Source organism: Plasmodium inui (genome assembly GCF_000524495.1).
Source record: "Plasmodium inui San Antonio 1 unplaced genomic scaffold supercont1.114, whole genome shotgun sequence".
NCBI classification, from domain to species: domain Eukaryota; phylum Apicomplexa; class Aconoidasida; order Haemosporida; family Plasmodiidae; genus Plasmodium; species Plasmodium inui.
In genome coordinates this window covers 3,447-18,158 of record NW_008481948.1, presented here as the reverse complement: position 1 = coordinate 18,158, position 14,712 = coordinate 3,447, and the positions used below count along the sequence as shown (strand labels likewise).

Below are 14,712 nucleotides of genomic sequence, written 5' to 3'. Positions count from 1 at the left end.
AGGATAAGATAAGATTCCAATATAACTGTAGCAACAGTCCTACTGACGCATAAAGCAACTTAGAATTCTCTTGTTAGATATTACACTTACTAAATACAGAAATGGCCGTTCACAACGGTGTTCATTAATACTTATGGGATGTCCTCCCTGAATCGGATGAATATTTATACAGTGTCTCTTCTGAATGTCATAATAGGCCATTATGAAGGTCCTCTTCAATATGATACACTTGTTAGGGTATTGCATATCTTTGAATCACTACCAACATTTCCCACTTCTTTGCCTTGATATGCCTACAACATTTCGCCTAATTTGAGCATCCCTTCTCACATTAAGAAATAGCAGCGGCCCTGTACAATATGCATATTGACTTTGTCAATTCTCATTTTAAATAAAAAGCCTCATATTTCCCTAGAAGAGATTTAGTGGAATGAATGAAGACTCTTCTTATGCATAATATAATGTCAGTACAACAGTGCATGATTGAACTGATTCATAAACATCTCTCATAAATAAATGTAGATACTTCCATTAATAATTACATTAAGGCGCTCAAATAAAATATATTAATAAACGCTTAGTCTATCCTCCCTAATTCCTAATAATCACATTTAAATCGCAGGTCACTATTCTTCCTACATAAACGACAGTTGCCTTTCTGTAATGGCATGCATAATAGTGTATACACAACATAATTAACAAGTACTCGAGGGATTATGGATAATGGGGCTATAACTGCTCATACACTATCATTATGGTGAGGAGTCCATCTTAGTAAAGCAAAGGTAGACCAGGAAATTCCTTCAACGCACTGAATCTTTGTTATATTCTTATCTGAACAGGGGATGCGCCTATTTCTTCCCTTACATGGGGGTCCATGCTTCCTCTAAATTTCTCTCTAATTTTCATAGATGGCCTCCTCCATGTGCATAGAGATACATATACAAAGTGAATATCGCAAATTGACAACCAATAAAAATCATTTAAAAGATTCTTATCACAGATTGCGGACACATTTTTTTGCAATTTAATAATAGACATGCTAAGAGCCATCTCGCCACTCATTATCTGCTTTCCTGTTCCAAGTAGTAGCAATAAGTTACTGATAGCTTTCTCATTTTACACATAAAAAATCAGCCGAATAATGTCTCCACAATGCGGGTATACACTATAATATATAATAGTCATAAATCTAATTTTATAGAAAAAGCATGTTTATTCAGACTGCACACAACATTAATACAGAACGGTAGTCTAACAATTCCAATATAAACGATTGATTGTACGTAATGACATTATAATCGGCATATATTGTAAGTATAAGTAGAAAATGGTTCAATTTCGTATGAACTATAGGAATGCCACCAACTAATGAGCGCTATTTAGATCTGTGTACATGAAGAAACAGATAAATTGGCACCACAGTATTAAGCTTCTACCATTCTGAGAAGGTTTCATAGCTCTTTCTGTAGAGAAACAGTAACAAGATCTATACTATTTATCCCCATCCTTTCGTTTGTATTTCAGAGTAATGATATCAGAGTGATAGACTTTGTTCTGCCGAATAAAACATAAAATACAAACAGTCATAGTATGAATATATCAGAGTTGTCCCTGAATAGCAGTAATAAGCATGATATCTGTCACTGCAACTCTTATTATCCTCAATTAAATACAAAGGTTAATTTATTGGACGTCATATAGACATATATTTTCTATGAGCACAGGAGGCTTCCACAACAACAGTGGAATTCATAACCGACAGCATATCTCCTCTAAGAGTGGATCCAACAGTTGTGCAATACTCTCCTATAATCGCCTGTACACCACAGTTATATTTATGAATTCTTTGTAGAAGCAGGAAATCAAGTGATAGATACGAGTCATTCAACATGTGTTGCCACATTTCAATAAAAACATTCAAAGAATCGTGAAGCAGCAGATGTGTTATGTACCCCTCCCATAATATCCATATGATTAAGACAAATTCACTAGTGACCTAGACGAAGAGGAGGATACACATTTGAGTATGAGAGACGACTCCTTGGCAACAGATCTTACAAGAGTATAGATTAAGATTAATATAGACGGAATATGTGCTCTGTAGTTAGGCGCGTCATCGTTGCCTGTGTAACTCCCCGATTTTACAAATATATCCTATGGGAGAGGGGTGAGAATAAGACAGTCAAGTAAATAGCACTACATCGGTAGGAATGTTGTCCCTCTGTATATATCTCAATAAAGAAGACGTAGAGAATTTGAACATTGACTGTTCCGTATCTTTATATTAACACGCTTATGATATATTGAATATGGGGAGAATAATAAACAATCTACGAATATATCTCTTATTATATCCTCCCGGACACGTAAGAGGAGAAGATAGAGAGGAAATAAGAGAAGGAGCTTTAAAAAAACCCAGGAAGCGGACGATTACCACAAGTACGAAGGGATGATAAAGTAAATCCGAGGGAGAACAGCAACACCTAGGGACAAAGAGTGGGAAATGATGATTGTGAGGGGCTGCTTAAAGTCCAAACTGTAAATCCGGAGCGAACAGCATTAAATGGTTAACCGTAAAGAATAGACTTTAGAGGATGATCACACAACCAGAAACAGGAAGGATAAGCCTTTAACAATAAAGCTTGAACAATAAATCATACCATACAAAGACTCGACGTTGGAAACCAATTAATACAACACAGATCAAAACCATAAGAAGTAAAGAGGAAGCAATACAAGATAGCGCCCCAAATTCCTCCCTGTAGAAACTAAACATGATGCCTAACGCAGAAACATTCGGGGAGATACCCTGAATAATAATAGGACCAAATACACCAAACCACCTTGCAGCATGAACCATAGCAAATAAACCTCAGCGGTGCACATTACACAAACAGTATAAACACTAAAGCTAGGGCATGCAAGGACGACCCTACACTTCATCGAGCAGAGAGAAAATCTAAGGGTATCCGATCAGTCCTACAAAGTAAAAATGGATCCGCAACCATGGAATCTGAGCCGTAAACCGTCAAGACATGGCAGAGGAGCCTAAGCCTAAAGAGATAAGAAATAAAGACAAGCAGCAAAGATAAGGAGGCATATGTGAAGAATTAACCGTAGGAATAAGGACTAGAGAGTGCCAGTACACGCTAAGCCACAGGCCTCACTGATAAACCGTGGAAACTGAGCCATGAAATATACAGCCTAGGGCCCAAAACATACAAGCCAGAAACTACTCCCTAAATCCTAAAAACCTGAGGATGATCGGAGTACAAACGGCGCATAATCAGTGAATATTACCCGCCTAAAATAACTTATCGGACAATACTAATAGACGCTAAGGAGTAAAAACAGGCCTCCCTCGATACACAGGAACTTGGAGGCGTAAACATAGAAGATGAAGCCTGACGACTACACTCAAGAGTAGAACCAGCAAGATAAAGAGTAAAGCATTAATCCTAAACATTAAAGAATAAGGAGTGAACAATAAAACTTGACACAAGACCAAACCGCCATAAACCGACAGCGCAATGCCATGGATAAACTCCGGATGAGATAAGTGCTTAGACCCCGAAACCTAATTGCGCACACTAGAAGCCTAAGAACCAACGAATAAAGGTAAGAATATAGGAAGAAATGTACTCTTTAACAGAACTCCATAAAATAGGAGCCATCAGAATTACAGAAACCTGAGCACAACAGTAGGGTGACAGATGGAGAGCAGGACTAAGCAAGAATGGGAGCAACATAGAGCCTCAAGCAATAGGCCGAAAGCACAGCTTATGCAGTACGAGATAGAAACCATATAATAACGGGAAGGGGCATGGAATCACAACATACTTCTGCAATATACACTTCCAATCTCTACACCTAAACATTGCATGTGCAGCACAGTGCATGAAGCATCAGACTTACTTCATCATCAAGCAGCCATAAGCCATACCTAAAGTCACATAGACATCGAAGCCTAGGAATTAACACAGGAAGAGGAAGGCTGAGACAGAGAGCCCTGGATCCAACATCGAACACTTAATCATTCTGGGTTAAGAGATAAAGCATAAGGAATGAAACCTAAGGAGTTAACAATACCTGCAGGGGCAATAACCAGGAACTATACATACCGAAGCAGGAGAAGTCAAGTCCTAAAGGATAAACTCTGAACTTAAGGCCATAGTCTGGCCTCATGAACATAAAGCCTAAATGTCCCCATGAGGCGCCAAATCTGCAAGCTAACCGCTAACAAATTCAGTCGTAATGGAGAAAGAGAGCCTCCAAATTATAACCATTAAACCGAACAAAATAGACAGCAGCACAAGAAGAGTTATAAGTTGAACCTAACAGGTAGAGGAGAGGAAAAGCCCCCTCAAAGGAAAGGAATAGAGAATACGGACTAATCCAGGCAAAGGAAAAAGTAAGGGTCCAGTCGGGGGCTTAAAGCTAGGAATAGCCCCTAAAGGGTAAGCCTTAACTAAAGAGCTATAAATATAAGCCACAAAGACTCCAGACAGCCCCCCCCCCCATAACCCTGAGTCACCAACCTTATAAAGTCCAGGTGCCTCATTGAAACCAGGAATCCGCGGCCCTGAACCCTGAACTTCCATGCTTGGAAACCAAAACTAAATAAGCAGGAGTAAATCCTCCACCTTACGTCAAACAGTATGAAATCTGAGACTAAACCATACCGCCAACGAATTACACCCAGCGAACAAGACAACAAAGAAACTATGAATCCTCAGTATCGAACCCACAAATCTACAGGTAGCAGCTAGCCCACAAAGGCCAACTTACAGGCGAATGCGGGATAGACTGCAGAATCAGCACCCCCGAATGTGAACCCAAAGAGGCAAAAATAAAGACGAATTACTAAACCCAAAATCAAGAAGAAAAACGTACCAATATGCTTCTGGTATGAACCATAGGTGCTGAACTTTGAGAATACACGTACGTCAAGGTACCGGAACCTAACACTGGGAACCTATAGTAATAGATCATGACCCATAGGAAATCACATCAGTAGGATTGACGTTGCGGAGTAGCAGCCGAATATTAGAGCCAAGAAAATACTCCCTGAACAGTACACCCTAGATCCAGGAACCATAACATCTAAAGATACCAACATAAGAAAAAAACCGTAGAAGATGAAAAACAACCCCTGAGCCTGAACGTTAAAGACTAACTCATATAAATTGACCAACACCGATTAAAAGGAATGGCCAAACCCCATCGCCATAACCTAAACCATTGGCGCGAACACTGCGAGCGCAGGGTCTAAAACGGAAGCAAAGGATATATCACTAAACTCGTAAGCACTAAATCGGAGTCAAGCAGGGCAATAACTGAAGAATAATCAGCATGCACTGGATACCTCCAGTGTGATCCATAGAAAATTCAATCTACCAGGCCTAAAAGACGAGAATTGAAACGACAAGAAATAAACCCTTGACCTAAATAATCGAACAGGAAAAGAAAACGAACAAAAAACAATCTAATAATTCAAACAAAAGACAGAAGAATACCACCCCAAGGGCCGTGAACGTAATCAAAGGAATATAGTGCACGAAATTCAGAACATCCCCACAAAACAGAAGTGCATAACTCCTGAACGTTAGGGGCTAAAATCTAAATCCAAAGCACTGACGACTAATCTCTGATCCCAGCTCGCTAAACCATAGACCCTAGAACGTGGAACATATCCCGTGGACAGAGGACCCTAAGGCGTGAATCGACAACCGCGAATCCTAAACCCTAAACCCTAAAGACTAAACAACAACCCTGACCCCAAACACATAAGATCTGAAACCTGAAATAATAGATCCTGAACACTAAAATCTGAACACTGAGACGTGAACCCTAGGACATGAAGCCTCAACCGTAAAAGATGACCACTGAACCGTAAACGCTGGACCCTCAACAATAAGCCATGAACCCTGAACCCTAAACCATAGACCGTCAACCGTAAACCCTGAATCATAAAACCTAAACCATGGAACCTTAAACGTAAACAATAAATCCTGAGGGCTAGACACTAAACCGTAAATCCCTAGAACCAAAATCTAAAACATGAACTCTAATCCCATAAACCCTAAACACTAAACCCCTAAGACCTAAAACATAAAGCTTAGAACCTAAACCTAAAGATTAACCCGTAAACATTAGAGCCTAAAATCTAATCCCATAAACCGTGAACCCTGAACCCCTAAGAGCTAAACCATACCACCTAGAACCGAAAACAGGACACTAAGCCGTAAAACGTAGATCCTAAACCCTGAAAAACTGAACCCTGAACACTAACCCCTAAACCCTAAACGGTGAAAGCTGAATCCTAAACGCTAACCCATAAGCGCCTGAGACGTGAACCCAGAAACTAACAGGTAAAGACTAAACAGTCAAGCCTACACGCCAAAACCTCAAAACTAAACCAAGAATGCTAAGCTCTAAAACACTAGAATGTGAAGCCTAGACGTAAAAGAGTAAAGCCTAAAATATAAACCCAAAAACCTAGATCATAAACCAAAAGCCTACACATAAAACCTAAACGTAGACCCTAAAGCCTAAACCTTAAGGACTAAACCACTGACCCATAAGACGTCAACCATTGACCCTAAGAGATAGACCATGGACCGTGATCCCTACACCTTAGGGGGGCAGCCGAAACCAAAAGAGTAAACCCTAAACCCTAGAAACTCAACGATCAATCCGAAACCGTAAATAGTACAGCCAGAATCGGTGAACCCTCAATCGTGGAGCCGGAAGCGTAAACCGTAGCCCATAATCCATAGAACCCTGAACACTAAACCAGAACGTTAACGACTGAGAAAGCCCCGCTAACGGCTAAAACCTAGAGACTAGAACCCAGACCATGAACCCTAAACCGTGAACCCCCAGCCCCTAAGCCCTAAAACATGAACCATAAAGCGTAAAACTTAAGCCCAACTAGATGAAAATTAAACCTCCAATTTTAAAGCGAAAACCCCGAGAATAACGGCTCGGTACAAAAACATGATCCCTAGAACCTGAACCCGTCCATCGTAATAGCCACAGTTCAGACTTCTAACCCCAGCTGGTAATTGTGAAACTCTGAATTTCTGATTGGAGGGCCCAACCCCTAGCCCTCTAATGCTTCATCCAAGTATAAAATGCCAAGCTCTAAACCGGAGACCTTCAATGAGAACACCTAATCTTCGAACGGTCCTCGTTAACTGCCTAATGCAATTTTCACCCGTCCGGGGTAAGACGTCCTTGACAGTACCGCACATATGGCGTGGTGGCAATTCATGCTCGGCCATCTCAATGGTCGCGTTTAGTTCCATGCTCGGATTAATACCTCCAATTTTAGCGGCCCCTGCTTGCTCCTCTAAGCAAGAGAGATATGAAATCTCTTCTTCCTGTTCCCGATTGGTTTAACTTTCTTCCCTGAATAGAAAATCCGATAATATCCATACGCTCCCAGTAAAGCCATTAGGACTCCTACACCGGCGCCTAGGAGTTGGGCTATTAACCCTGATCCGTCAGAGCCACCCTCAGAAGCAGAACTCTCATCCTGTTTCGGGTTGTTGGTGGTTTCCGATCCTCTGCTCCCCGTGTCCGGTCTTTCCTTCTCGAGCTCCTCCCCTATTGACTCTAGGACTTTTGCCATCTCTTGGAGACAACTCGCTTGTTCATCCTTGCATTGCCCAATTTGTTCCGTCCCGGCCACTTCGGTTTCGTAGTCCACCTGTTCCTCCTGTGTTGCTTCTATTCTTGTTGTAGACTGCTTGCAATATATCTCCTTATCACCTGCATCCTCTCCGTACAAAAATTCACTTATAACTTCATAAACATCCTTTCCCTCTAACAACTGATATGACTGCTGGCCGGTCCTTTGGGACTGCTCTAGAAACCACGTCTTCATGATTTGTTGAGCTATTCCTTCGCCGCCCCACTTCTTTAAGAGCTTGTAGAATTTTGAACACGGGTTCCTCGCTTTAATCTCCTGTGCTGTTCTTCGCATGCTGCTGGTCATCTGGAAATAACCCATCAACATGGTGACAAGTTCTTTACATGCCATGAAGGTTCGATCCCTCTTATTGTTGTTGTTCAGTTGAATCTTGTGGTTCAACCCCTTCCAGTGATATGCGCCCAATGGGTTGCTACATTCCGGTTGAAAAGAACTGCCCCTAGCTCCCCTCCCAGTTTTCCCGACGGTGCACTTCCCCCATTCATACTGGTCCACTCCTTCCTGTTTCCTCGTCATGTGGGCTCCTAAGATTTCTAAACCCAAACAGACTCCTGAACTAAACTTCCAAACTCTTTCTAAAGTGTCGTTGGCCTCGTGATAAGCATCTGTTAAGTACTTCCACTTGTCCATATCTTTTTCTCCAGAGCTATGTTGTTTCTTCAGATAATATGCTCTGAAATCTTCGCTAATATTCGTGTCTGCCTCTGCAGTCCCCTCCGCCTTGTCCAACATGTGGTGGAAATATTCCTGCAATTGCCACATCTTGCTCTTATTCTATTCGTGAGACGACACCTAATTTACTCAATATCTCTTTTTCACTCTATTGTTATTCCTACATCTCTCAATTCCTTCATTCGCTGGCGTCCTCGTGTGACTCGATAATAGTCTTGACTTACTGCTCCCTCTGTTTCTCTGCATGAAGTGGGGTCCCTTCTCTTTTCCCTCTTTTTTGGAATCCTTGTCATAGTCAGTGCTTCTTAAAGGGAGGATTCACTCTCGATGTCTGTAATCTAAATTTATCGTATGGGCCCGGAGAAATGTATTTACGTTTTGCTAACCGCGTATGACACCTCGGCGCCTGGGAGTCGTTCCCTGCTTGGAAAACTAAGGATTTGCAGGCTTCGGGAATTGAATCCCTTTCTCGGCTGTATAGTTGTCCTCCCACCCCTCCTCATCCTTACTCTGACCATACTTCCTCTTACCGTTGGTTTTGGCGTCCCTGGCCCTGCCTCGTATAATCCTCCGGATCCTGCTCTGAGAATTCGCGACTGCCCCCAACTCCAGCTAAGACCTCCCCTCCCTCCTCTAATCCTCTGAGCATTGTTGATCCTCCGGAATTCCCTATTATAGACTTCGTTGTGGATCGAACGCGCAAGTTCTTCTTCCACCCTTACTCCTGGAGATTTCCCCATATTTGTCCCCTGAATTGGGTCCACCTGGGGGCTACGAGCAAGTGCTGTTCCTCATGTACCTTATCTCTTGACCTGGGGGTCCCCTCACTTCTATTCGTCGTGGAGTTATCAATCTCGTCCTCTTTTGTTTGCTCTCTAGTCCTTCCCCCTGGAGCTTCATATGCCCTGCTGTAGTTGTTTGTGGAGGTCTAATCCTCTTTGATTCTCAGGACATATTTACGCTTCGGGTTTATCCCTTCGGGCTCCTGGAAGATTTTTGAACCACCTCATGCTTGGGGGTGTTGGGGTCCCGCCTATGAACCATTTGGTCCTCCTTTGCTCAGGCCATCTCCCTCTTTATTCCTCTTTATCGAGCTTCCTTCGATCAGCAACCTTCTCTTTCCCTGGCCTCTGAGTCCCTGAGCCTCTGAACAAGTTCCCCCCTTTTCGTTATCACTCCATCGCCTCTGCTCCTTGATTTCAGATGCTAGCTGTATCCTGTACGATCCTCTTTTTCTCTCATGAAGCCTTCTCCTGCCGTCTGTCCTTTGGGGGAGGGCCTCCTCCTTCTCCTACCGGCCCATCGCCTTCTACTCCCTTGCTTGTCATAGAGGCAGCTAAGAGACCACTTGTTGATTTATCATATTGCCTTCTCCCCTAACTGTTTACTCACTTCCAACTTCCTCCTCTTACTCAGCCTCACGATCCTCGTCCGGCCCGTCCTTGCTCTCTTTACGTTCTGCTAATTTTTGAGCTGTTGTCTTCCCCCTCGTCTTGTCCATCTCCTCTTTGTTATTTTTCCCCTCGGTGGCTAGTTCCTTGACTTCTATGACTGTTCCTATTTGGCTTGGTTTTGCGGCGTGGTTCCTTCTCTTGCTCCCCTAGTTTTTCGTCTATTGACTCCTTTGGTTTCTCCGCTTTTGCGAGATGTCCCTCTCCTGCCTTTATATTCTGCTATTTGCTCTGCTATTTCCTTGGGCAGCGGCAACTAACCGCTCGGTGGTCTCCTCCTTAGTTTCTTCTAATTGCTACGAATTGCTTCCCCCGATGAGGCATACCTGCTCCCCCCTTCCTCGTTCTCACCTTCTGCGACTGTTCCCGTGGTACTGTCATTCTCCATCTTTCTTGAGGTTACGATATTTCTCTTCGTTTGATGGCCCCCTCGCCTCTTTGTTGCGCGTGATTAGATCCGGATGTCTCTGGGACTGGCTATACCCGCTATGGGTTCGCCCCTTGGCTGAAGGTTTTGTGGGGGATTCCGCAGTTCGTTCCCGCCCCGGATTAACTTTCGCCCCAGCTACTTGTCCTGGCTTTATCTGGACCCCTCCTAGTTGGGGGTTTTTTCTGGAGTGTCTATTTCCTCGGTTTGGTTACTCTAGTGGATTACGCTTGGGATGTTTCGGAGTTCTTGGGGCCGTTTGGGACGCTTCTCTCTACTTTTTTAGTCTTTTTGTCCTACGGGTTATAGGAATATCTCCCTTTAGATTTGATGCTCTTCGGGGCATTCCTCTCAGATATTGTTTTTTGTTCTTCCTTGGGGCCCTTCTGAGTGGTTCCCCTTCTGTGTTATCTCTTTTTTTTCTCCTTGACTTTTCTTTTGCAGTTACGAGACTTTCACATTTGATCTTCTTCTCTAGGTCCTAGTCTTTGAACTCACATCCTTCTTGTTTCTGCTGGTTGCTCATCTCCTCGGCTGGTCTACACTTCCTTTGTCCCGGAACGTTGGGGGCCCGTTCCTTCCAAGGAGTAAGTTGCCTAGTCTTGCTTCTGAAATGGTTGCTCCTTAAGGAGGATCCTTTTTCATCCTTGTAACTTTCGGCTAATTGATGTAGTTGTTCTTCGCTGCCGGGGCCTTTCTCTCCTTTTATATCCTCTAAAGAGGCTCACCTGGGGGTTGGTTCTTAGTGGAGGTCCCCCTGAATTGCTCGCTTTTGGGGGTGTCCCGCCTGAAAGTTCGTCAGCTCCTTTTTTCTTGAGTGTTTTGCCTATTTCTAGACCCTTCGGTGGCTGCGAGTTGGTAGTGGACCGTTCTCTTCAGACCTCCCCTTCGGGGCACGGATGCAGCTGATTATTATTGTTCCTGCAGCCTATACTCTGACCCTGAAGTACTTTTGGGTCAGGAGCATCCTTGGTGTTCTTCGGCTTCCCTGTTCTCAGAATTCTTCCGTGAGGCTATAGGAGAAGTAGATGTCCTACTGATCAGCCTTGATTGTCTACGTCCTCTGCAGGTCATGACTATAGTAACTTCATCCTACGTCTCTTGTGCTTACGATCGCGCCATTTTTCTTGATCTGATTAATATGGAGAGCCTCTGAATACCCATTGGGTCCCTTCGGAAAGACTTGTATCGATACAGTCACTTCTTCTAGTAATTGTTCTGTTTTTGGGGTTCATTGCTCGTGTTGGTACCTCTGTCTGCTTTATAGGAGTTTCCTAGGGGGGGTTCCTCAGTAATTCTTGATTATAAGCCTTCTGTTGGGGGCTAATTCTCTACCCGGGGGGGGACCATTGCGTGGGTTCAGTTAATTGTCCTTCCCTCTCAGGTGTCGACTTCCTTGAATCTATCAAGAGCCGCCGGGCTTCTTTTGATTTTTTCGTGATACCTGAAGTCTTCCCTTGGAGACCTACTGTTGTGGAGGGGGCCGTTCTCTTCTATACAGGGGTCCGAGGTTAAGTTTTACCTGGGTGGTTTGGCTGGGGGTGTTAGCTTCTTGGTATCCTTTGAGGAATTTTTCCTTGGGTTCTTGTCGTCTGGTTCCTAATGATTAACTGATTCTTCTTTTCTTTCGGGGGGTGTTTTGGTTTGGGTTGTTTGTTGGGTGTTGTGGATATCTATCCTTCATTGCCTCTGTTCCGGCCCCTTTCCTGGTGCTATATCGTTCCCGTCTTTACCTATCGCTAGTTATATAGTCCCCCCTTTATTCTAGACTTCGCCAGATAGATTCTATTATTGCTTCCTTATTTTTCTCCTGGGGGCGCCTGAGTTGGTATTCTTATTTTAAGAGTTACAGACCTCCTTATTTGGGTAGTTGGGAGGATGTAATTTTCCTACGGCAGTCTCCTGAAGTTCCTGTTGTTCACTTTTATTTGAATTCTTCTGTTACTTTCTTTTTTAATCACTGCCTTTTAATGTCTCCTGGGGCCTGTCTGCCTGGCCAGATGTGGGATCTTTTGATTTAGATATCACTCTCTCCTGTGGGTTCCCTCCTCTTCCCCAAGAATGATATTTTGCCTTTTATACTCCTTCCTGAGTCGCGCACTGTTTTCTTATTTTTGTATTACTAGATAAGTCTTCTTTTCCTGGTGGGTCTGTAATATTGAAACCTTCTGACTTTTTGTTTTTGGGGTTATTTTACTTATCTTGTGTTGACGCTATTATTCTTTTAACATATGGTTGAATTCTCTTTAGCCCGAGTTAGTATTGGTTCCTTGATTGCTTTTTTGGTGGAGGAGGGGGACTTGGGTCTTCGGTTCAGGATGAGAATATATACTGTGGGAACTAAGGAACCTCCGAATTACCATTATTCTAACTTCAGCTGTCCCCTTAAAGTTTCAGGTTTGTCCTTTACTGTCTTTTATACTTGGGTTGTTTCGAGTTGTTGTCTGGGGGGATTTGGTCAGTTGGGATTCGTCTGCTTGTGCCCTTTTTTTTTGTCTATTTTTTCCAAGTCGGTTGCTCATGCGGGTTGCGGAGTCCCTTTCTCGCTTTTCTTTGATTATCTTAGGATTATTTCTGGCGGCCCTTATATTTCCTCCTACCAATTCTTGGGTTATTCTTTGCTTTTTCCTCTGAGACTTGCCCCTCACTCTAATTAGGATCTAGTATTTGTGGTGTTGGTTGGGGTTCTAGTTTTTGGACAGGCTGGTTTTCGATGAGAAAGTGGTTCTGCTGATTTGTAAGTGCAGGTAGTGGTAGATAGTCCTGCTCTTTTTGGATGTGACCCTTGTTGTCTTGTGAAGATCATTCATCCTTTTCTTAGTTGCTGTCCTGTCTTGGGGGGGGTGACTTCTTCGTCATGCTTCTCCTCTGTTACTTTTAGTTGGTTTTGGCTTATGGCATCGCCGTATTCCTAGATTTTTCCAGTTTCAGCTGTCCTTAACTTGCAGGTTATGGAATCAACTACTCATTTAACCAGTTATTCTTTTCAGGGTTATTCCTTATTCTGTTTCTTGTTACGTTAGATGTTCGGTTTCTTGTGGTTAGGCTGCTAATACTGGTGGGGAAGATGATTCCTAGTCTTCGGGTTTGTTTCTTTGGTTGTGTTGGCTCCTTATACTTTGTCTGTAAATATCATCAATTAACACTCTTTGTTCTGGAATTTGTGGCTTAGTATTATTTTTGCCTCGTATGCTTCCAGGAGATTATTGTCCCTTGTTCCTTTAGGGGAGGACTATTGGTTATTTAGTGATTCTTTTGGGTTCGGTCTCCGGCAGTCTTCTTCCTCATCTCATGTTTTTCAGGTAACCTGCTGACTCCTGTGTTAGATTGTCCTTCCCTTTTTAAGTCATCAACTTTAAGATCATACGACTTCGGGTTGATTCCTTGGGTTTCCTTCCTCGTTATATTTTTTTAGGTGCTTGTGCATGGTCTGGCCCGTTCCTTCTCAGGAGTTCGTTGATCATTGACATTTGGGTTTCTTGTTCTGGCTTCTTCTGTTTTCTTCGGTATTTTACCAGCTTCTGGGGGTGTTGGGGGGTTGGTTGTCTCATCTGACGTTTTTTAGACTTCTAGAGTTGCCGTTGTTTTTCGACTATCCTATTAATTCACTTGTAAGTCAAAGGACTGGAACTTCTGCAATTTGATCTTTTCGAATTATTCCCCGCATAGTAGGCAGGGGGGCTGGTGTCAAACACGGGTTGCTTCTGTTCCTCAAGATTTTTCTTGTTACTTTGTCTTCGTTGTTTATTTTGATCTGTGCTCTTGTTTTCTGGGGCAAGGTATTCTTCTCAAGTTATCCTGTTGGGCTGCTTTGTCGCCCACTATTTTACCCTTATTGTTCCTTCTGTTTTTAGTCTTGGCTTCTATTTTTCAGGCATGTGTCTGCAACCTTTCCCCGTGGGGGGGTGGGGGGTTGGGTGCTTCACTCATTAATTTGCCAAATCTTTCTCAGCTGATATGACGGTGTGCTATAGCTTTCTCGTTTTTAATAATTTCGTGCTCCTATTGCTTCTCTTACTTTTGCCCTCTGTTTTGCTTGGGGGTTTTTTGTTCTATACTTTAGGTTCGTGTGTTGTACTTTTATCTTCAATCATCTTCCTCTGTATGGTGAATTCTAGTGGGGTTAGTAGTCCTACATGGCCTTTCTTTAATGCTAACCCACTATTTCTTAGGATCCAGTTGTTTCTTTGGTAGGAATTTTTCCTTGTTCTGGCTTCGTCTGGGTTGCCTCTCCTTGTGTCTTTCCGTCTTTGTTCGACATTCCTTTATTGAAGTTTCTCGTGCCATTAATACTCTCATTATGTATCATTCTCCCCACTCCTCTTATTAATTCCTCGTTGGATCTCCCTGTACATTTATTTTTATTTAACTCTTTCTATTTCTTAGGAGTTGGAGGCTCGTCGTGTTTATTCCGGTACTCCTGTTTCTGTCGAAGTTCCTTC

At 43.0% G+C, this 14,712-nt stretch overlaps 3 protein-coding genes across 3 annotated transcripts; all 3 read right to left on the bottom strand.

The window, feature by feature from the left end:
* Positions 1-7,357: 7,357 nt before the first annotated feature.
* On the bottom strand, positions 7,358-8,482 carry C922_05626 (hypothetical protein; the record flags this gene model as incomplete). The annotated part of the gene is made up of 1 exon (XM_008821197.1): positions 7,358-8,482. The coding sequence occupies one exon, from the start codon at positions 8,480-8,482 to the stop codon at positions 7,358-7,360; it is 1,125 nt and encodes a 374-aa protein (XP_008819419.1).
* A 39-nt stretch (positions 8,483-8,521) lies between these two features.
* On the bottom strand, positions 8,522-9,041 carry C922_05625 (hypothetical protein; the record flags this gene model as incomplete). Its single annotated transcript, XM_008821196.1, has 2 exons — positions 8,522-8,693; positions 8,923-9,041. The coding sequence occupies 2 exons, from the start codon at positions 9,039-9,041 to the stop codon at positions 8,522-8,524; spliced, it is 291 nt and encodes a 96-aa protein (XP_008819418.1).
* A 1,710-nt stretch (positions 9,042-10,751) lies between these two features.
* Positions 10,752-10,984, bottom strand: C922_05624 (hypothetical protein; the record flags this gene model as incomplete). The annotated part of the gene is made up of 1 exon (XM_008821195.1): positions 10,752-10,984. A coding segment is annotated over one exon (233 nt), but the record flags the coding sequence as incomplete, so codon positions are not given.
* Between the last annotated feature and the right edge of the window lie 3,728 nt (positions 10,985-14,712).